Genomic DNA, 24,735 nt, shown 5'->3' on the forward strand with positions numbered 1-24,735 from the left:
CAAGCATTTATTAAGTTCTTACCATGTTCATGACACTATACTAAGATACTGGAATTATAAAGACAGGAAATAAAACAATCTCTTTTGCAAGGAGCTTAAATTTTAATAGCTTCAAAGACACTGCATGGTCCTGTTCACATCTTACTTATCTAAATACTCTTTATTTTCTTCCTAACCTTTTAAGAACTCAAGAACTTTAAAGCACTCAAGAGTTATTTCTTTCTTTCTTTCTTGAATGCAATTGGGGTTAAGTGATTTGCCCAAAGTCACACACTTACTAGTGTTTCAGGCTGGACTGTACCATCAAAGGTTATTTCTTGCCTCTCCTCTCTTCTCCTTGGACATCCTTTCCCCTTTGTAATTCATTTGATCCCACTGCCACTTCAATGCAGTTGACTTTCAAATCTATCTTTCCATCCCTGACCACTTTTTTAAAATATGTAAGTCTAATTGCCAACTTGACTCCCAAATATGTCCCTATTTTCTACTTCACTATTTTTATTATGGTTTCCCAAGTTTGAAACTAGGTTTTCATTTGTCTTTTCTTTCTTCCTCACTTCTCCTAACACCCTTTGCATCAGTTCCTTTTTCTCTATTTTCACTGCTAACACCCCAGTCAAAATCCTCACTAAGAGCTTCCTAACAGATATTCCCAACTCTATTCTTTCTTATTTGTCCTTCATTCTTCTTTGGGCATAATCTTTTTTATAAATAGACATTATGCCCTTTTCTTGCTCCAAAATCTTCATTACTTAAATTCAGACTTTTTAACCTGGCATTCAAAATCCCCCAATCCCTCCCCAAATAATTTATCTTCACAGTCTGTCATTTTCTTAGCTTTAAATCATATTATTCTACAAAGGACTACTCTCTGCCTTCCACACCTACAATGTATTCTCTCTCTAAATCTTGGCTTTGTTCTCTCTAACTGGAATTTTCTCTTGTTTCTCTCTCTCTCTCTCTCTCTCTCTCTCTCTCTCTCTCTCTCTCTCTCTCTCTCTCTCTCCATTAAATACAAACTCAGTTTTTAAAACCCAAATAAAATGCATTCTTCTCCTGATACCCAAGAATGTAGCCTCCATTTTCACTTGATGTCCTTATCTTGTTACTCTCAAATGTGGTAGGGTAGCAATTGTGTCTTTATCTAAACTTTGCATCTTTTCTAGCACCTAGCACAGTGTTCTGCTTCAGTAGGCTTGTTCAATGGGATCCAAGCCCTACAGTTTTTTAGTCTTCTTTCCACTCCACTAACCAAGAAATGTGGCTGCAGATAACTATGGAGCTGAAATTTTCACTCAACATCGTGGTTCCACCAGAGGTCCCAAGCTAATGGATTTGATTCAAAAGGAGCACCTGAATGTCCACTGTATGCAAGAGTCCCAGAGAAGAAGCCTCGCCCCCTTCTGTTCTCACCCAACTGGACAAGAGGAAGCAGTCTTCCTTCTAAAAGCAATGCTAAGAATGTTGAGTGATTAAAAAACAACTGAGAATTAGGAAGTAGGAGAAGAAAGGGTCACAGAATACTGAACCAAGCCTCCACAATCCAGTATTGTTGTGTCCTGACTCATCTTCTGAGGTTTCCATTTTTTTAGTTGTACTTGGATACTTTTCCCTACTGTCAAATATTCTTCCTTTCCTCTGACCTAGACAGGAAATTCCTTCAGGCAGAAACGATTTTTATCCTACAGCAAAAACAGCTACTCTGAACCCCCAAATAACTGGAATTTTTTTCTAGATTATACTTTAAGAAAGAGACAATTGACAAGAAAGCAAAGCAAAATGTCATTTTTTTCTGGTGTGTGCGTTTTATGCAACACTGGAAAGAACGACAGATTTAGAATTTAATGACATAGGTTTAAATACTAACTCTGATGCTTATAAACTTTGTGACCTTCAGCAAATCACTTAACACCTCTGTATTTCAGTTTTTTCATCTGTTAAAATGAATAATATTTTATTATTTTTCCACAAGCTTTTTTGCAGCTAATAATAGCTCACATTTTTATTGTGCTTTGTAAGCAACAAACTAGTGTTCAAACACTAACAGTTCACTATATAGAAATGTGAATGATGAGGTTGATGTACTGGTATGAGCTGCCAGACTCCTACACTTTCTATAGCTCTAATACTGTAAAAAGAAAACTGACATTCAGAATTAATTAATTAATTAAGCCTTCTCTTAAATAATGAAGGTTTAATTATATTCAGTATTCTAGGATTACTAAGATAACAGAATAGATTGATGCATTTTATGGATTTTTTTCAACGACAAGGGATGTTTTAACTTTTGTTAACTAGAACTCTCAATTCCCCAGGCATTCCAATTAACTGAGGTTTCTGAGTTAACTGAGTTCTCTGAGCCCAGGAGGTGTTTTAAAATTGAAAGAAATATAGTTGGAAGGTAAAGAGAAAGTAAGATATAATTCTGGATTTTGCTTTTGAGTCTTTCAAATTCTTCCAAAGGGCTATGTCGTTCAATGAATAGAACCCTAAATTTGGAGCCAGAAGGATCTGAAATCAAGTCCTGCTTCAGACACTTGCTAGCTGTGTAGACCTAGGCAAGTCATGTGACTTTTCCCAATCTCATTTTTCTCATCTATGGAATGGGAATAATGATAGTACCCAGTTCTTAGTATTGTTGTAGGGAATCAAATGACAAAGCAAATACAAAAGTCTTTGCAAACCTCAAAGTACTATATAAAATGCTAGATTGTGATATAGTCATCCTTTTTGCCACAAATATGAAACTTGGGATTTGACAATGATGGCAGGGTGGGAACTTTACATTTCCCTCATGAGTCACATCTAAATCCATTCATTTACTCTCTTACTATTTAATAAATACCTACTATTCACAAATTAATGGTGCTTGAGAAGGTATGACGAATATCATGTACCAACTATGGTTATCAAACAAATAGCCTGCCCTCCCCCAACTCTCAAGCTACAATGATACTCAGTATATTCTGAACCAGATTAAAATGCAATGGGAAATTTTTAATAAAATAAATAAAATTACGATACAACATAGATAATGTTAATAGGTGGTTTACAAGCCAATACACAGTCAGCAGGGATCTTTATGTACATTTTAGTGATCTCCATTTCTGATTGAGCTTTGATACAACCATTTTTATATTGGATCACTTTTCTGGACAGCCCTTATCACATCTCACTTGGATTTTTTTCAATCATTTCCTCACCCCAAATTTCCCTAATCTCAAATTCATCCTCCACAAAACTTTCAAAGCTCAGGTCAGAAATGACTGTATCATTCTCCCCACCAAGAAGAATTAGTAGTCTCCTATTTCCCGTAGGAGATTCCTCCTATGGGGATTGAATGCCCTTCAGAATCTGGATGGAGCTTACCCTCCGAGGATCAGTAAATATTGCTCTCTTTTACTCATTTTACATTCAAAATGACGTCCTTGCTGTCCTTGTAGGGGTACATTTCATCAACTTGTTTATCTGCCTGTATAGACTGTCCTTCATGTTTTCCCTCCTCTCTTCTAACTCTTGAAATCTCTGAACACTTTCTTCAAGATTCAGCTAAAAATGCCACCTCTCACATGAGGTATTTTCTAATCTCCTAGTTTTTAGGGTCTTCTCCAACCATGTCAATATTTTGCTTTTATTTATAAGTGTATGATTTTCAAACTGTGCCACAGTATGCTGGGATGCCTCAACAAACTCATTATTTAATAAACCAAACCATGAAGTATTCTTTTTTGGGCCCAGGGGTATTATGGGAAAAAAAATCACTGGGTCACTAAGGGCTATGTGAACCAAAAAAATTTAGGAATCTCTGCTGTACACATTATTTCTCCTTGCTCCTTGAGGGCAGGGACAGTTTGGGATTTATGTCTTTGTATCTCTACTATGTAGCACAAATTATAGCACATAGTGGGTGCTTAATACATATTTGCAAAATGAATGACTTCAATATCCAGGACTTCAAATTGAGATAAAAAGACATATACTACAATCTCCAAGAATGTTAATCTAATATTATTTAATCTTTGTGATATCAGGAGAGAGACAAGAAGTCTTCTAGAACTTTCATGGATCCTTCTAGGAAGATATGAGAGAAAGTGACCAAGCAGAAGCAAGCATGAATGGGATGGGTTGTGAACCACATCACTGGAAGAAACCACCACTGCTCCATTTGAATCTTTTAACCAAAGCTAGATTTAATGGGAAGGCAGCATGCATCACGAGCTCACCCACATGTATGTTTGCTAACATGCCTTCACACACACACACACACACACACACACACCCTGAATCAAATTTTAAATCTCATATTTCATAGTTCATAGACACAAGACCTGCAGTTTTCCAGGCTGTCTTGGGAGAAATGCATGATGAAAACAAATGCAAACGCAATAAAAACAAGTAGAAAAGAGTAATGACTGCCAAGAAATTCTGAAAATATAATAACAGATCTTCTATTATCTGAACTGCCTCTTTGGCCATTTTAGGTACTATTTATCAATATTTTAAAAATTCTGACCTGTGCAGCATAAAGGATGACTGCAGTCAATCCAACCCAACTATGTAGACTGTACATGTTAGGAATGTTCTTGGTGTTGTGGAAGTCAAAAACAGCTACCAGAGCAATAATGGCAAGGATCAGAGCAACAGCATTTAACCCCGCATGGATGGATTTCATCAGGAGTTTGCTGCATTTCCAAGTCCAGGGCAGTCGGTAGACAATAATTGCTGTGGAGAGAAAAAAGGGGGGAGGGGAACATTTTCAAAATAATTCATAGAATATTAATGATTTATCTACAGTAATAAACAGTCATATATGGTTCAACAAGTGCTACTTCAAAATTATCACTGAAAAGTCAGGTTTCTCAGAAGAGAATTTTGGGGCAGCATGGTTTTGATAGAGTGGACCAAAGAGCCAGGAAGACCTGAACCCAAGTCCTGTCTTTGATTTATATTATATATGGACCCTGGGCAAAGCACGAAACTCCTCAATGTTCTAGGCAGCTCTCTCTAAGTTTGCAGAGAAGGTGCTATCTTGCATTGATAAAGGAGCTTTCACATATGCAAGTCCCTAGAAATCACAGGTGTGGTCATAATCCCTAGTTGCCCACTTAACAGATTTCTAGGTTATTGGCAATGAATAGAAGAAATAGCAGTAATTCTCTATGAGGGAAAGTTACATGAATTTTAAGTATAAATACAAAATATTTTATTTCAAATAGCACAAGGAAAAATTGCCAATTTTACATGTATAGAAAATGTGAGAACTCTATATACATAAATATTTAGTTCCTAAAGTAATTCATACGTTATATACTCTATTCTAGCAAAAATGAAAACTCACTTTGCTTATTTAATCCCCTTTTTATATGGGGGGGGAAGGAAGATATCAACAGTTGCTGAATTTCTTTATTATTTTTATTTTCTTCTTAAGCCTCAGTAACTATGTGAATAACACAATGCCTGGCATGTCAAGGGTACTTTAAAAAGGCTTATTAGTGTGGTCAAGTTTGAGGATTTAATTATTTACACAAAACTCTTGGACTTGTATGCATTAAAATAAGAAAAAGTTCCCATTTTCATAATTTCTCAAACTTTTTGATCTCAGGATCATTATATGCTTTTTTTTTTTGCAAGGCAATGGGGTTAAGCGGCTTGCCCAAGGCCACACAGCTAGGTAATTATTAAATGTCTGAGGTCGGATTTGAACTCAGGTACTCCTGACTCCAAGGCCAGTGCTCTATCCACTGTGCCACCTAGCTGCCCCTCAGATAAGTTTTTAGAAAAGGGAGGCATATTTTAATAGGCAAACAATGTCATATTATTATTATTATTATTATTATTATTATTATTATTATTATTATTATAGTAGTTTATACTTTGCTAACCTTCTGAAAGGGTCTTAGGAATTCTCAAAAGTCCACAGACCAAGCTTGGAGAACTGCTGGCTTAGGAAATATTTTTTGTTAGTTAAAAAAAACAAACCCTGTGAATTCATCAATATATTAGTTTTTCTGAAAGCAAGCAGGGACTTAAAACTCTACCTGCTGCTGTAAACCATCTCTAAATAGTCCCCCATTCCATTATGGTTAGAATTCTCTGACAGCTAGAAAGGAAGTTTCTCCACCAAAATTTCCTATCAATGAAATCACAGACCCAGACCAGAACAAAAAGAAGAAAAAAAAAAGGAGGTGAGGATGGGTAAGGAAATCCTTTTTGACATTTTAGAGTTCGAATTTAAACTAACACCATCAGAAGTTTTCTTTAGAGGAATTAAGCATGTAGAACCGGATTCATCCTACCTGAAACTGGATATGTAATTGTGGGCGAGTCACTTAAGCTTTCTGTTCACTTAGGAAACTCTTTAAAACTTGAAGTCATAGTTGTTGATCGGGAATTTCCACATAAGAATTTACCCACAATGATGAAATTATAGGTCTGGGATAAACATAAAAAACCTCAAACCTCAAACTTAAAAAGACAATAACAATTTTTTCATTTTTCTCCATGGGGGAAAAAAAAGCTTTTAAACAGAGGAAGCCAGTTTCAAAACTTTTTGTTCCAAGATAGCTACTGTGAAATGCAGTATGCATATTCTCCATTTGGAAGTAAAGGGGATAAATGAGCAGTGGTGGCTTGGGATCATAGAATTGAAGGGACTGTAAAGGTCATCTAATCCTTTATTCCATAAGCTTCTCCTGCTATGATAAATATTTAATAAACTGAATTATTTAATTTTTCCAGAATGACTTTCTCCAATGAGTATTCCATGCTATGTAAAGCACATCTATTTGGAGCTTTTCAGAATCTGTCATCTTTCTTCCATTTTTCCCCCATTCCAAATCATTCACAACCCATAGATCTTTGTATAAGTTTTTTTCAAATCTCAGAAATAGACAGATTTAGGAATGTGGGATAATTTCTATGATCAGAATTTGTTAGATATTTTGGAAACAGGAATAGGAACAGCAAAAGCTATAGAAAAGAAAAAAGAAGAGGTACCACAGGTTTCTGAAACAATTACCAAGATAACCTTAGAGGTAACCCAAACAATACCTAAGCCTGGAAAACTATGTTACTACCAATACTTGCAAGTTTCCTATCATTGGATAAATTGGTTCAAGTTATCATGATCATGGCTTTCTTTCAGGTGAGCTATTTCACTACTTACAGTTCTTCATTTCAACTGAAACTGCTTTCTTCAAGATGAAAGTTAACAGTGACCCCCTAATTGCAAAAGTCAGTGGTTTTTTTCTCAGTTCTTATCCTTTCTTATTGGCCTCCCTGCTACATTTGACACTATTGACTATACTTCCCAGAACCCCCACTCTTCCCAATATTCTCTTCTCCCTTTAGCTTCTGTTGTTGTCCTAGTTTTCATCAAACATTTCTGACTACTCTCTATTCCTTTCAATATCTCTTCTTCCTTCACTCCCTCCCTTAATGGAAGCATTCTCTAAAAGTTCTGTGAAAGTCCCCTTTACTTCTTTTTCTCTCTGTTTCTTTATCTCTGGCTCTCTGGCTCTGTCTCTGTTTGATTCTCTCTCTCTCTCTCTCTCTCTCTCTCTCTCTCTCACACACACACACACACACACACACACACACACAAAGACACAACTCTTATCTCCCCAATATCTGATTTTTTTTAGTTCTGCTAATAACACTAATAATCATCCATGCTAGAAATTTTAATTCTTTTTGATTCTTCTTCCTGTCTACACCCAATTAGTTGCAAATTCGTGTTTGGTATATCTCCATATATATATTTCCATTTCTACCAATGCCATTATTAATACTAACATTCCATTTTACAACCTCCTGCCAGACTAATATTTCAAATACATAGCTTTGATCACATTAATTCTTTAACCAAATACTTTCTTCACTGGCTTCTCAATGCCTAGAGAAAAAAATACAAATACCTTAGCTTGGCATTGAAGGCCCACCCCAATTTAATGCCAACCTACCTCTTTATTCTTACTTCATACAGTTCTATCTTATGTGAGCCAGACTAGACTATTCATTGTCCTCTGACTGTGGTCTGTGCTTTCTAATGTATTTTTGGAGGTCATTCCTTGAAATGGCCTCCCCTTTCATCTCTTCCTTGTTGAAATCCTAACATTCAAAACAGCTCAAATGTATCTCCTCCATGAAATTTTTTTATTTTTATTTTTTTTAGATTTTGCAAGGCAGATGGGGTTAAGTGGCTTACCCAAGGCCACACAGATAGGTAATTATTAAGTGTCTAAGGTCGGATTTGAACTCAGGTACTCCTGACTCCAGGGTCGGTGCTCTATCCACTGTACCACCTAGCTGCCCCTCCTCCATGAAATTTTAATTGATCTCATGACTACCAATAGCTCTCTCAGATCAGAATTCACAGCACTTTGTGAGCTCTCTGAAGTCGGGAACCATTTATTTTTATTTTTATTTTTAATTCTTTGCTCTCCATTAACTTCTTTCACATAGGCAGGTGATTAATACATGTTTTGTTATGGCTATCATCTAAAGATTCTTAGGTTCATTTCCTTTAAGACTTAACATCTAAAGTTGTTTGTTATCTCTCTTCCAAAATCTTCTTAAAGCCCAAATTCCCTCCTCATATCACTTTCTAATACAATTTCTATCAGAATGCTTCATTAGTGGAACCTTAACCCTGAAACATAGGACTTAACAGCCTGGAAAATAGGACTTGGAAAGACAGAGTATGACCATAACTTTTCAAATCCATTGATCTTAGCTTGCCAACTAGGCAGAAGTTGCAAAAACCCTGAAAAGTCTTTTCTCCCTGGATTGCCTTTCATGTACCCACAAGTTCCACAACCCAGAGCTCAGAATCTTAAAAGTAGTTGCTGAGTACCTCCTAAATGAATAGGGCACAAGTATATTTTGTAATGCTGGACTATAGGCTCTACCTCTCCCTGACAGGTCCTGGGTGAATCCCTACAGGAAGCAGAGCATAGTGGAAGACTCATTTGACTTGGAGTCCTAAGACCTGAATTTGAACCCTCTCTTTGTTATTTACTATCTATAGGACTTAGGGCAAGTAATGGAAACTCTATAGACCTGAGTTTACTTATTTATAAAATGAAAAGAATGAACTAGATGATCTTCCTAATGTCCCTTTCAACCAAAGGTGTGCTGGTAACCAACTGACTAATGAGAGTTATTTGTAAAATGTTCAGTGAGAGCTTTTGCTCCTCACAAATTGACAACTACAAATCCAGACTTGATTCATTGTTTTTTCAGCTGTTTAGACTTAAGAAAGTGATGGAGGGGGCGGCTAGGTGGCGCAGTGGATAAAGCACGGGCCCTGGAATCAGGAGGACCTGGGTTCAAATCCGACCTCAGACAATAATTACCTAGCCGTGTGGCCTTGGGCAAGCCACTTAACCCCATTGCCTTGCAAAAACCTAAAAAAAAAAAAGTGATGGAGAAAATGTTAATAATGCAGATTAAACTTAAAGGTGTTGTGTGAATTTTTTAGTTTCTGGAGAGATGGCGGTTAAACACTTACCAGAACATCCCTGTTTAGAACAGTAAAATATTGTGTCTCCAAAGACCCTGTTAGCTATATCAAATTCTACATCTGAGTTCTAAGTTGATTCAGGGAAACCAAATTTAATCTAGGCTACTTCTAACCTACACCTTTAAATTGAATTGCAGAGCAATGATAGACCTTGAAATAAAATGTTAAGTCATCTTCTAGTTCTAACTTTGAATAGGTAATTTAAACTTTCTCAGCCTCATTGTCCCCACCTATAAAATGATGAGTGATTCCCAGATTTCATACAAGGTTTCATCTTAGGGACTGAAGGGATTCATCATACTGAGAAATGTATATTTATTTATTTTTAATATTTTTGGAGGGTTTATTTATTTTATTTATTTTTATTTTTCACATCAAGAAACTTATGCCATTACCCCTTCCCAGAATCAACAAATATTCATTCATACTCTGTGGTCAACAAAAAGGATGCATTCCTTCTCGTTGATCTCCATGACCCAAGTTTCTACCCACTCAAGTCTATCCTCCATTCAACTATCAAATTGATAAATTCCAGTAATTCCCTATTAATCTATCGAATATAAATGTTTCTGTTTTATTTTTCAAGCTTCACAACCTAACCCCTTCCTGCCCTTTGTCTACTTATTTCTTACTCTCTTCCACATATTCCGTTATCCAGTGACCTGGTCTCCTTGCTATTCTAAGTCAGAGAAGTGAGTATTTTTCTATTATATTAATGATCAATTATTAAATTATGATTAAGATTTTTCCTTTTAATTTCCTGACTCAGGGACAGCTCCTATAAGCCAGTCAGTCACTGAAGGACAGAGCTAAAAGTTCTCTGAGTATATACTCTGTGATCTTGGTGGGACCCTACCCAACTTGAAGACCTTACAAATAGAATCTAATTTAGGTGAATTCTTGCCTTTAGGAAATAAGCTCAAGTCATTGTTTCCCTCCATTAGACTCTATAGGAACTCAGTTTATAAGGAGAAAAACCAACCAGAGTCATCTAGGTAGAGATGGATTCCTTTGACAAGTTTTCTGGAGGGAGCTGAGTCATATTTTTAAGTCACATTCTCAGCAGGAGAAACAGAAGACTTTTAGCACCTCCTCATCAATATGTTCACCCCCCCCCTAACTGTTTACCTATCATGGTTTATTGGTATTTAGATAATTTAAGCATTCAGGAATATCCATGATTTTGTCTTTGGACAAAAGAGACAACTGACATAAATTTATTGATTATTAGGTAGCCTAATTAATAAATTGATTATTATTTAATAGGAACTCTCTTGGGGTTTTTATTCATCTCACAAGTAATGCTATATTCTGATCTCAAGGACTTTTCTAGTTGTTTCTACCATGATATTTACATGCCTATCCTGGCATCCCTAACGTCCTTCAAGTTCCAGTTAAAATCCCATTTTCTGCAACCAACCTTTTCTGGCTCTCCTTAACCTTAGAGCCTTCCCTCTGAGATCATCTCCAACTTAAACGATATACATATCTTGCTTGCATATTATCTCTCTCAGTAGATTATGGGTTCCTTGAAGCAGTGATTCTGTGTGTGTGTGTGTGTGTGTGTGTGTGTGTGTGTTATGTCTTTCTTTGCATTATCAGCATTTTAGCACAGTACCTGATAGGTGCTTGCTTATTTGATTCACTGTGATTCCCACAGCTTTCATCAAATTTTCTTCTCTCTAATTATCACACTAAAACAAAATTTCAAAGACCTTTCCCTACCTTCTCAGCATGCACAATACATTCAATTTCACCATATTTTGTTCCGAAGATACTCAAGCCAATCAAGGAAAACTGTAACTAAAAGCATGTCATAGAATGAAAATGCATCCTCAGAGAATTTATATTATTCATGTTTTTAGAGAAACATTGGAGACATTGCACAGTCATCAATTTCTAAAATACAGCACAAATAAAAAATAAAATGGAAAATTTTCCCATCAAGAGATATTCTGAATTTTATATTTAAAAAGTTTTTATTTTCAAAAGACTAGAAAGGATAATAACATCTAGTCCACTCCTTTGGTAAATCATGCATAAGTCAACATTTAGCAATTCAGTCTGTGTTTAAGTTTAGGTAAAATAAGATGTTAAAACCTCCCTTGGTAATTATTATATTTGATAACTCTCAGTCTTCAGAAAATTTTCCCTTTCTACTCTTTCATGCTGAAATTTAAACTCATTATTGCTTAGCAGAGAGGTAACCTAGTATTGGGTGACTATGGAAAAACACAAGTCACTGATACAGGATGAGAACAAACTTCTGTCAGACCTATGACATATATTGCAACTGAATGTGTCCCTCACCTTCCCCCTGATTGTCCCTCCTGGATCTCTCTCCCATAGCCTACTGTCTACTTTCTCTACAGCCAATCACTTCCATATGCCACCTCTAACTACTATTTCTTCATGGGTTGAGGGGATCAGAGATTGTTGGTTGTACTACAGGGATTCTGGGCTAAATTCACTAGTTAGTGGTCCAATTGGTCCTGCTTGAATCCTAATGTCTTCTGCAGCCCACATCACGTTCCTGGGCCAAGGACCTCTCTCTACATATCTAGTCAGTGGCCAAGTCTTATGGACTCTATCTCTACAACATAATTCTCATCCATCCCTTTAGTTTTCCCCCACACCATTATTCTAGTTCATTTTCTTCCAACTGGTCTTCCTGCTTCCAATCTCTCCCTTCTCTAATACATTCTCCATCAAACTGTGGACTGAAGTTAATATTTGCTCAATCCTAGATCAAGAAGCCTCAGAGGTTCTCTACTGCTTTGAGGTAAAACTATAAATTTCTTTATTTGGTACCTCAAAATCTAGACCTAACCTTCTTTTCCAGGCTTATTGAGCATTATTTGCTTTTACACACTCATTGTTCCAGTCAGGTGGGTCTACTGGCTGTTCCTCATACCCATCATTTCACCATCTGTGTCCATGTCTTTCATAGTCTTTCCACTTTGCCTGAAATACTTTCCTTTCTTGTTTCAGTTCTTATAATTCCTAGCTCCAGTCAAGGTTCAGCTCATAAGTCCCCTCCTGATCTCTTCTATTTGCCCATACTTCATCTACTATTAAAATTAGTTCATTCATTTGATTTTTTTCTTTCCATATACAGTATTTTATAATTATTTCTCTATATAAGAGGCAATGTAGCAAAGTGGATAGAGAGCCTAAAAATTAGGAGTTCCACTTCTAGGTTCAAATTCTAGGTTCAGGTTCTACTTCTAGAACATCATGTCTGTTTGACCCTGGGGAAGTCACTTAATCTCTTAGTGATCTGAGCAAGTCTATAAGATTGTAAAGTTGTAGAGTAGGTCCTGACCTGCCCTGGTAGAGAGAATTTTCTCACTTTGGCATTCACCATTCTAGTGAAATCACAGGTCTAATACTTATTCTATCCCTATCCCTCTGCTTTTGTTATTCCCCCCCCCCCCGCAATCTATAAAATTATAAACTCCTCAAGGGCAGAGGCTCTTTTCATTTGTGTCTTTGCAACTTTAGTGTTTAGTTCAGTGTCTAGTATACAGTATGCACTTAATAAATTTTTATTGAATTTAATTTGGATCTCCCCTCCTATTCTTTCCACCTCCTTACTTCCATTGCTGATAAATTTTTTTCCCTCTAATCAGAATTCCTAGTGTCTCTGCTGCTGGGTATAGTATTCTGCATACAACTAGTATCTATAAACATTGATTGTTCTTCAGAGAATGTGTCAAAAACCTCAGAAAAACTCTATTTCAGTGCATAACATTATTCTCTCCAAGCTAAATACATCTTTACTAACTATTTAATGAATTATCTTAATTATTAAATAAAATTGCTAAATGATTAGGCCTCCTTTTGATTTATGAAGAAATAGATCCCTACATATTACATCACATTTTTTCACTCAAACCAAAGTTCAGTCATCAAATTGATAAAATATCAATTAGAGTAACTCCCACATGGTGGTTTCTCAAACAATTGTAGGTATTGTATTTCATTCTTCCAGCCATTCAGTACAATATTGGTATTCTCTAGGAACACAGTAGTCCTTTAGAATCTGTATTTCAGAGTCATCATCAAAATGCTAGGTGGAGTATCCTTAGCCTGAGGATTGTTGGTTCCTCTGCATTTCTCCTGGTTTAATATTTTCCCTCCTTCTCAGTCCTTTGCAGGACCCTCTATCTTCTCACCACTCCCAATTCAGCACATGATTAATTTATGCCAGTTTTTTCACCCTATTCCCTTTAGGCTCTGATTTTCAGATTCAGCTAGAAATTCTGCTTAATTAACCTCAATAATATATCAACAGGCATTAAAGAGTTTTATGCCTTCTAGGTAATATCTTAGCTTTTTAAAAGGGACTTTGAACTTAAGAAATAATTGATTTAACCCAAAGTAATACATGATTATAATTGTGGGAATTTCAAGCACCTTAGCAAAAAAAATAGAGATTTAGGAGGTAAAACCATTCTCTAACATTTCAAAAGAGACTGAGGTTAAAGCTTAGAAAAGCATAACTTTTTAATGTCAGAGATTATTTTCAACTTCATGGAATCGATAAAAATCTTCCACAGTTGGTTCATTCTGTTAAAGCAAAACTTCTATTTTCTTTTCTTTCTAGTTTCTTTCAAGTACTCCTTAGCTCTCTAAATTCAAGACCCCTTTTCTTTTATTTCACATGCTCACCTCTTTTTTTTTTTGCTGACCAAGATTTGACTTCAAGGATTTCATTATCCTTTTAATTTCAATTTTTAGTATGACCATAAGATGCAGGTTTCATACCTAAATTCTTCTCTTAGTTTAAATAAAGTAGAATCATAGGATCAATCAATCAACAAATATCTAATTAATGCTATGAACCAGGTAATAGATACTGGGCTTGTAGACAAAAATGAAATAATTCCCACCCTCCAGAATTTTATATTCTAATGAATCCTAGATTTATTGATAACTGCAAGAAGTCTCAGAAATCTTCTAGTCCAATTCCTTAATTTTACAGGTGAAGAAACTGAGGTCCAGGAAAGTGAAATGTCTTGCCCCAGGTTCTCTCTCCCTCTCCCTCTCCCTCCCCACCTCTCTCTTTCATTCTCATTCTCTCTCTCTCTCTCTCTCTCTCTCACACACACACACACACACACACACAAACAAATATACAGACAGAAGCAGCAACATTTTGGCTTTTAACCTACATCCAAGTAACAGCTCTATTCTTTTCAAGTAGATCAAAATTTCTGGAAGTTTTGAATAAAAGGAATGGCAGGATCAACAGCTCAGGAATGTGATTTCCTTTAATGAAGAATTTATATATATATATATATATATATATATATATATATATATATATATATAAATAAAATTGTCCAATGTTAACAGTTTTTCCTTGTATCACTAGGAAAAATATATATAGTACCAGTCTCTTTTCTTTCTTTCTGTCCTAAAACATAGTTATCCAGTATCACATTCTGAGCCCAAACAACTTGCTCTGTAACAGGCCAAATGGGAACAAGCTACAATCTCAAACATAAGTCAGATTATAGTGTCTGAGATAGCAGAAGGTATTGCTCTGCTGTTTCCTTGATAAGACTATCCTAGGCATTGATTTTACAGTGTTCCATGACCAGTACAGGATGATAATGTCTTTGTGTTAGATAATTTAAAATTTTTCTACTTATTCACCAGACAGAAACACTATCACTGTTTTGGTACAGAGGATTTGATGAGTTTAATAAACATGACAAAGATCAAAATCAAAAATCATCTACATCAGATTTTTTTCAAAAGACCATCATTTGTTCTTTCTGGTAAATCCCAAACCAGCTCAGTCACATTGGGGTTTTTTTGGTTAAATTTTTTTTTTATTTTGAATTTGTTTTTTTACTATTTTTTCCCCCTAATCTTGCTTCCCTCCCCCTACCCTCAACAGAAGGCAGTGTGTTTAGTCTTTACATTGTTTCCATAGTATACATTGATCTAAGTTGAATGTGATGAGAGAGAAATCATATCCATAAGGAAGAAAAATAAAGTATTGTGCCTGATTGGTGCACTAATGGAATGAGCAAGTCCATCAAGGTTGGTCATCAGCCCCATGTTGCTGCTAAGGTGCACAATGTTCCTCTGGTTCTGCTCATCTCATTCAGCATCAGTTCATGCAAATCTTTCCAGGCTTGCCTGAATTCCCATCCCTCCTGGCTTCTAATAGAACAATAGTGTTCCATCACATATATATATATATATATATATATACCACATTTTGTTAAGCCATTCCCCAATTGAAGGGGAATTCAAAGAATTTCCAATTCTTTGCCACCACAAACAGAACTGCTATGAATATTTTTGTACAAGTGATTTTTTTTTTATACATTACTAAAATATTCTTGTTTAAGAGTAAACATAATACCCCCTTCCCCCTAAAATATAGACCCTAATGAGAAATAAAGTAAAGGAAAGAGAAAAAAATGTGTTTCGGTCTGTGTTCTGATACCATCAGCTCTATCTTGGGTGAATCACATTCTTTATGATAAGTCCATCATAAAATTTGCTTCCATATTTTTCTACTGTTGCTATTGCTTATTGTAATCCCTTCCATCCATTCCTCCCCACTACCATATATTATATTTTCTCTCTCCTTTCACTTGGTCCCTTTTCTAAAATGTGCTATAGGGTAGCTGAGTGGTTCAGCAGACTGATCACTGACCCTGGGGCCAAGAAGCCCTGAGCTCACATACCACTCCTGAGATCCAGCAACCACCCAGCCTGTGTACCCGGACAGGCCACCCAATCCCAGCCTCTTGCAAGAAGTAAAAAAGAAAATGTGTTATATCTAACTATTCTCTCCTATGATCTACCCTCCCTATTTCCTCTCTGAGCCATTTCTGATAAGAGTGAAGGTTCCTTCATTCCCCTTTGCCTTCCCCCCCTTCCATATCATTTCAAAAGCTCATTGTAATATATATATATATATATATATATATATATATATATATATATATATGAAAGATTTAGCCTATTCCACCTCTCCTTTCTCTTACACCCAGTGCATTTCCCTTTTAGCCATTGACTCCATTTTTACAATATATTATATCTTCAAATTCAGCTTTCTCCTGTGCTTCATCTATAAAAGCTCCTTCTACCTGCTCTATGAAATGAGAAGTTTCATATGAGTATTATCAGTATCATTTTTCTATGCAGAAATACATGCAGTTCATCATCATTAAGTCCCTCATATTTTACCCTTCTCCTCCACTCTCTATGCTTCACCTGAGTCCTGTATTTGAAGGTCAAACTTACTGTTCAGGTCTGGTCATTTCAATAGGAACATTTGAAATTCCCCTGGTTCACTGAAAATATATCTTTCCCCCTGGAAGAGTATATTCAGTTTTGCTGGATAGTTGATTCTTGGTTGTATTCCAAGCTCTTTTGCCTTCTGGAATATTATATTCCAAGCCCTACGAGCCCTTAATGTAGTTGCTACTAAGTCCTGTATGATCCTGACTGTAGCTCCATGACATTTGAATTGTGTCCTTCTGGCTGCTTGTTATATTTTCTCTTTGACTTGGGAGTTCTGGAACTTGGCTATAATATTCCTGGGGTTTTTTTTTTTTTGGATCTCTTTCCAGGGGAGATCACTGGATTCTCTCAATTTCTATTTTTCCCTCTGCTTCTAGGATATCAGGGCAATTTTCCTGTAGGAACTCTTTAAAAATGAGGTTTTAAAATTTATTAAAATTTATTAATTTTATTAAAAATTAAAAATTAAAATTTATTAAAAATGACTTTCAGGTATCCCAATAATTTTTAAATTATCTTTCCTGAATCTGTTTTCCAGATCAGTTGTTTTTACAATGAGATGTTTCACATTTTCTTCTAATTTTTCATTCTTTTGGTGTTGAGGTATTGTGTTTTGACTTCTCGTAAAGTCATCAGCTTCCTTTAGCTCCATTCTACATCTGAAGGATTTGTTTTCTTCAGAGAGTTTTCTTATCTCCTTTTCCATATGGCCAATTCTGCTTTTTTTAAAGCATTCTCCTCAATAACTTTTTGAACTGTTTTATCCATTTGACCTATACTGGTTTCTAACATGTTATTTTCTTCAGCATTTTTTTGGATCTCCTTGACTAAGTTGCTGACTTCTTTTTCATGTTTTTCCTGTATCTCTCTCATTTCTTTTCCCAATTTTTCTTCTATCTCCCTTATGTGATTTTCAAAATCTTTTTTGAGCTCTATCATAGCCTGAATCCAACTTCTGTTTTTCTTGGAGTCTTTAGATGCAGGAGCTTGTACTTCCTCATCTTCATATTGAGTATTTTGATCCTTCTTGGGAATCATAGACAAAGTATTTCTCAGTGGTGTTCCTCTTTTTTTCTCTGTTTACTCATTTCTCCAGCCGGTGCCTGGTTTTGGGGTGTTTCTTGAGATTTGGGGTATTAGTGGGACACCCTGCTTTGGGGTTTTTTTTGGGGAACATCCCACTGGGACCTTTATTCCTCCAAAGTTTTATGTTCTCTTGCCTGGGCTTTGACTCCCCTCTGCCCTGGATCTGTGATAAGGATCCCTGCTATCTTTTTTTTTTTAGTTTTTTTTCCTTTTGTAAGGCAAACGGGGTTAAGAGGCTTGCCTAAGGCCACATGGCTAGGTAATTATTAAGTGTCTGAGACTGGATTTGAACCCAGGTACTCCTGACTCCAGGGCCAGTGCTTTATCCACTGTGCCACCTAGCCACCCTGGATCCCTGCTATCTTAGTATGGAAGACCAAACTGCAACCTGGATCTGAGTGTGGGCAAACAGCAGAGTCCTGCTCCAGGGAGAGCAGAAAGATTTCTGCAGTCTCCCCTTATCCCCTTACCATCTATGGGCTATGCTCTGGAGGTGCAGGCTGGTTTCTCCAGATTCCCGCTGCAGGTTCTTGCTGCAAGGATACTCTGAGGTTGGTGCTCTTCACTCCACACCCATTCTGGTGCAGCAGAGTTCTCTTACCACCCCTTCAAGCTATTCCTGGTGATTTCCAGGCTGGGCTGGGCTGGGCTGAGCTGAGCCGTGGTGGTGGCTTTTTTCCAACCCCTGTCCTGGTGAAACACACCTTTCCTGTGGAACTTCTAAGTTATCTTGGAGTGGGAAAATGTGTCATTCAGACTTTCTGTGGGTTCTGCCCCTCTAAATTTTGGCTAGAGTCATAATTTGATGGCTTTTGGAGTTTACTGGGGTAGGAGTGTCTGGGAAATGCTGTCTTCACACTTCCATCTTGGCTCCACCCCTCAGTCACATTGTTAAAAGGATGTGTCAATGCAAAGAAAAAACTTTATTAAAGGGAGGAGGAAAATAACATTAAATTTTGACAAAGGGACTTATTGTCAAAGTATTTTCATGTTTACAACATTTTCTTCCAACAGTCCTATGGATGAATTTGTACCAATATTATTTTTACTTTTATTTTACAGATAAGGAAACTGAGTCTTTGAGAGGGTGAGTCACTAAGCCACTATCATTCTACCAGGTGAACACTTAGGAGAATGGAACAAAGGTCTTTTGATTCTAGGTCCAGTGTACATATACATGGCTTTCCTTTGAATAGTGATGAAAAACTTAGCAAAAAGTCACATGGTATCTTGCGTGAACATTCTTTCTCATCTTTAATTTCTGAAGAACTGTTATTTGAATCAGCCAACAAAGCAAATCCTGATATTTGATCTGGGGGCCCCTTTAAGCTAAATTCTACTATTTCTGCAAGTCCTTTTTTTCCCCTCTGAGTTAGAATCTAAAAGACAAAAGTTGTGCCTGATCTACATGATAAACCCAGAAAGTAAACATTTAGAAAGTTTGGTTTAGCAGCAGATCCCTTTGCAGCAGAAAGTTTGGTTGAAAAATTAATTATGAAAGATAAATTATAGTAAGGCACTATTCATAAGGTTCTTTCTCTACCTGGGTGTGTTGCATGCTAAAATTTGAGAAATTTCACAAAGAGAACTCTGTTTGCAAAAAGGAATGTTTTCCATTCTCAACCTAGACAGCATGTTACAAACTCTTTCAGTTCTCTTTATAAGGTATAATAATAATTCATTTATTCAGCATCTTTAGAGGATAAGCTATTTAACCTAAGTTAATTTTCCAGACAATTTAAGATCACCCCTTCTGAGAGAGAGAGAAATACTTTTTAAAATTTTAATCATTTAAAGAGAAATCTTTGAAAAATAGTTTGCACAGTAACCTGCATCCTTAAGCACAGTGATTTTAAACATGAACATATTTAAGCTTTTCTTGATAATTCAAAATCATAATCATGTACATCAATTACTATACACTGCTATAATACAGTAGTGCTCTCAGGGACCATTAAGATAGGTGGGGCTGTTTTCCCTACACTAATTGACCCCAGAATGCTAATGGTTTTATGTTCCTATGTTGGCTTTTTATAGTTTTTCAGTCTCCTCTGTTGTTAGCTATCACTTTTCTGCTTTCAATATGTCTGTTTCTAGAAGTGTAGTCTTTTAATTTTCCTGCTCTAGAAAGTTTTTTTTTCCAAAAAATAAAAGTAGACTAGATGATGGTACATTTTCTTCTGGGGAGGCTGAGATTGGTGGATTGCCTGAGTTTTAGTAGATTAAACCAATAAGGTGTTTGTCCTAAGTCTAGTACCAATGGTAGTGAGCTTCCTCCCCTCACATTGGAAAGCCACCAGGTCAGAAAAATGGTATAGGTTAAAATTTCTATGCCAATTAAGTGCTTCCAGTATTAATGAGATAATGAGATCCAATCTAAAGTGATGATGATGAGGAGGAGGAGGAGGAGGCTGTAGTTGAGGACCTTGCCCTTAAGTACATGAATTTTCACGTATGGATTTTATGACATTTATTTGAGCTGATGAGAGGCCTTCTTTGCTTCTTTCTGGCTTCTATATTGTATTGCAAACTGCTAAGTATAGCTAAGGAAGCAGTTGGGTGGTTCAGTAGATAGAGCACTAAACCTGGAGTCAGAAGGATCTGAGTTCAAATTCAGAATCAGATAATTATTAGCTATGTGACCCTGGGTAAGTCACTTAATCTCTATTTACCTTAATCCACAGTGAAGAAAATGGCAAACCACTCCAGTGCCTTTGCCAAGACAACCAAATGGGCAATGTGATCCATAGAGTCACAAAGAGTCAGCCTCAAATACCACCTACTAGGAGTTTAGGTGAATGGTTTAGGTGAAAGGGTTTTGATTTAATATAGATATTAGTACTAATGGAATTCCCAAAATGGTTCTAAACACACAAAAATAGCAACTTTTTTTCCTAATGTCAATTCTGACTGCACTGTCAATATCAGATCATCTGACAACAGTTTTAATGTTGATTTTACCATCAATTAAACAGAGATTGCAGAAATGCCAGATGACAACCTGTCTTTCTCCTTCTCACTTCCACTGATAGAACTGGAAAAAACCTCATGCAAACTTTGCTGACCCTTGAGAATGCAAAATTCTTGTTAAAAAAAAAGTCTAAGGTAAGGGGCAACTAGGTGGCACAGTGGATAGAGCACCAGCTCTGGAGTCAGGAGTACCTGAGTTCAAATCCAGCCTGAGACACTTAATAACTACTTAGCTGTGTGGCCTTGGGCAAGCCACTTAATACCATTGCCTTGCCAAAAAAACAAAACAAAACCCAAAAACCTAAAAAAAAAAAAGTCTAGCATAGCAATGGCAAATCCTCAGGGTGTAACTTTATAATAAGTCACATTTCTTTTATGATTTAAAGACTGGTAACCTGCTTTCCTTACCACAGACCTATGGACAGATTATGCAAGTGCCATATTTCATTTTACAGATGAAGAAAAAATCAGAACTCATAGAGGTACTGTGCTCAGTATCACTAAGCTAGTAATGAAAGAAACAGGATTTGGAGCTCAGTAATCCTGAGTCCTATCCAGTCTACTGAGTTTTCTTTTATACTATTCTGCTGCTGCTTAATCCTGCCCTTGTCACCTCAAAAATAAGATGGATGAAAGTTATTGCTGGTGCCTAAGCCTCCCCAAATGATGCAAAGACCACAAGTGCCCTAGTGACCTACATATATAAGGCATTATATACAATTTAACATTTACCTAAAGTAGTCATATAATTACAATTTCGCTTTAAAACTAAGGCAAATCTAATCTTTACAATAGGGAGTCATGGGAAAATATTATCCATAAATACCACCAAAAAAATTGAAACTTTTAGAAAAGTTAAAAGAATTGACTCAAAAGCTAAGTAGGAATATCTTTTATTTGGTTAGATGCTTACCTGGAGATTGTGTCTGATAAAGAGAGAAAAAAAGAGAAATCCTAATGGTTCATAGCAGTTGTTTATAACTGAGGCAAACGTCTTCTCTCACCCCTTCTAGTTACCTTCCATCCCACTCCACTCCACAAAAACAAGTTGAAATGTGAAAATCAATGTATTTTTATTTTAAAGTAAATGAAAAACCTTTCATTTAAGTTAAATTTCAGAAATAAGGTACTAGACTGAACAGCTAAGAAATGCTAGATTGTAAATGTTATTTCAAAGCCTATCTTTTTTTGGTAATCATCAGCTTTCCATCGGAATCAACTTATTTGACTCTAAACTTAATTACAGGGAAATTTCTGAGTTCCTGGCTGGAAATGCAAACATAAAACCCGGAAACATGATAATATGCTTACTTTGTAAGATTAAACTCCTGGGTTTGACACATTCTGATCCTCCCTCCACCCAAAGTAAAAAATACCAATATTGTTAATGAGTCTTATAGCCTTCACTAAAGACCAACAAACTTAGGATTCACTTCAGTTCAGATATTTATTAAATGCCAACATGTAAGGCACTGTGTTTGCTAGGCAATGGAGATAAAAATAAAGATAAAAAATGACACTGACCTTTGCCTTAAGAAACTTAAGTTCTTACATAAGGAATGTCACATTTTTAAATCTATGACCTTCTCAATCTCCAGTCTGTCAATAAACAGTGTCCCCAAGCAGTGGAAATGACTTTTTTCTTAGAAGAGAAATGGCTTTTTCTCTCTCAAGGAGTTTATATTCTATCAGGGTGACAATATTGTTTGTCTTCTGGTTCTGACACAATGATGAAAAATTATAATGCTACAAACCCAGAAATAATAAAGGCAAATGAGTCATCTTAGTCATGAACCTGTAAGGAATTTCTAGAGGGAGAGATCACTATCAAACTAAAGAGATAAAATTCCCCAAAGCATAAGCTTCCAAAACATCTTGTCTCTGGTGAATTTGTTTTTAAGCAGGATATAAGAAATAGAAATCTTCCCAAATAAAAAATCCATTCCTTAAATTAGTGATCTTGGTGGAGAGACAGTTGGGTGTGTCACGAGAGTGGATTGGCCTTAGAGTAAGGAAGATCAGGTTCAAATCCTGCCTTGGAACAATGTGGTCACAAACAAGAGAAAGTCATATGTTGTAAAGGAAAGACTACAAAGATTTAGGGTAGGACAGCAGAGGTTTAAATCCCAGGTCAGTTACTTTGGGTAAGTCATACCTTTTCTAAGGTACAATTAAATCAAATCTAAAAAAACAACACGAATTTCATGCCTATTTTATAAATTTCATGAGAATACAGTTTTGGAGTCAGGAAGGTCCTAAGTAATCAATTTTCTCACCCTACAGTTTCACCTAAACAGTTTCCTCACAAAAAAAGAAACAGAGGCACAGATTTCTCTAAGAGTACTACAGCCAATAGTTGTCTCAGTTGGGATTTGAATTCAGGATTGTTGCAGAGCTAAACTAAGATAATTCACATCCTAGTGAATCAGAGTAGGATAATGCCTCAGAGCCCCTTAACCTGTATTTAGGTAAAAATTGCTTCCATAGCATCCCTGGCAAGTGATCATCAAGAAAACTCAAGGAATAGGCAAGTTCCTCTTTGGCCTGGCCAGGAGAGGCTGCCTTCCCTCCTTATTCAGGAGAGCATTCTTTCTATAATGAGTCAAAGATCTCTGGTAACCGCTGGCAGGGCTTTTGGATTACAGAAGTGGAAACTCAATCTGTACTCAAGTTTAAAAAAGGGGGAGGGAACAATTGGACATTTCTAAACCTAGTGTTACCGCTAAAAGCTTTGCATTATTTCAAATGCTATAAAAACATCAGATGGTAAAAAAATACTTTTAATGCATACCACCATTAGGACAAAGTTGCTACTTCTCTTCAAGTATGTGAAAGAATTTTGCATGGAGTACCAATTGCAAGTTTGTTAGTCTAAAAATAAGAGTTGCTGGATTTAAATTACAATCAAATTGATTTAAATAATCAAGTATAAAAGCTGCTAGAAGATAAAGTAACTAATACCCTCCCTTCACCACTTTGAACAGCCTAAACATAGCTTTATCCTTCTTATTTGAGAGTCTAGAAAGAAATTATTGCAGCTTACAGTTCTTTTCTAATTGAAAAACGTTGAGAACCCCAAGGAAACAAATTTTTCCAAAGGACCCTGCTATGCCTACCAAGGAGAGGTTCTGTTTTGAAATAGATCTGCTCATAAAGGCTGGCACCCAAAATAAACACCATGAAACTGAAATCTCTGAAGAAATGAAATGAAGGAAGTTACTTGGATGATTTGTTAGTCTTATTTTCACATCTTCATAACAGTAAGAAGCATCTCTTTTTGAAGTAACTAACATCCACAACAAGAAAGCAATATTGAGTCAAAACAATGATTTGAAAAAAAACCCAACCAAACCCCCTTCCAAAAAATCAGATATTTTACATTGTATAGGCAACACAAGTTATAGAATTTTTCCATCTAAATAACTGTATATCAAAAAAACCCCTAAAAAACCCCTAAATAACTGTATATCAAATGTATCTAATATTATTGAATTTTCTTACAGGAAACTCTCAGAAATGGAGCTGGCTTTCTCACCTCAGTGAATAGCAGAATCCTACTGTATGAATCCTTTCTCTGACCACTTGTAATGTTTCAAAGACTAGAGAGCAAAGGCCGGTTTCAGTCCTCTTTTCTTTTCTTTTTTTTTTTTTAAAGTGAAGCTCAGTCCCCTGGCTGATAAAATAATCCTCAAATTCTATGCAGGCAAACACAAATTACCACTAAGAAGTGTACTGTGTTAATTAATAGACTGAATTCTGAGAGAGAAGAGGACTCATAATGAAAAATGTCATCCACCTCCAGAAAAAGAACTAGTGGATTCTGGATGCCGACTGAGTATATTTTTTCCTTTATTTTTCTTGTCTTTTTTTTTTAACAGCAT

At 36.1% G+C, this 24,735-nt stretch overlaps 1 protein-coding gene across 2 annotated transcripts in view; it reads right to left on the reverse strand.

Moving 5' to 3' along the window:
• CYBRD1 (cytochrome b reductase 1) overlaps window positions 1-24,735 on the reverse strand; it is a 58,229-nt gene that overhangs the window by 26,504 nt on the left and 6,990 nt on the right. For both annotated transcript variants that reach the window (XM_074215720.1, XM_074215721.1), the window contains exon 2: window positions 4,514-4,722. In XM_074215720.1, the coding sequence (XP_074071821.1) occupies window positions 4,514-4,722 (209 nt within the window). The remainder of the gene's footprint in view (window positions 1-4,513; window positions 4,723-24,735) is intronic.

This window comes from Macrotis lagotis, chromosome 1 (assembly GCF_037893015.1).
Source record: "Macrotis lagotis isolate mMagLag1 chromosome 1, bilby.v1.9.chrom.fasta, whole genome shotgun sequence".
In the NCBI taxonomy this organism is placed as follows: Eukaryota; Metazoa; Chordata; class Mammalia; order Peramelemorphia; family Peramelidae; genus Macrotis; species Macrotis lagotis.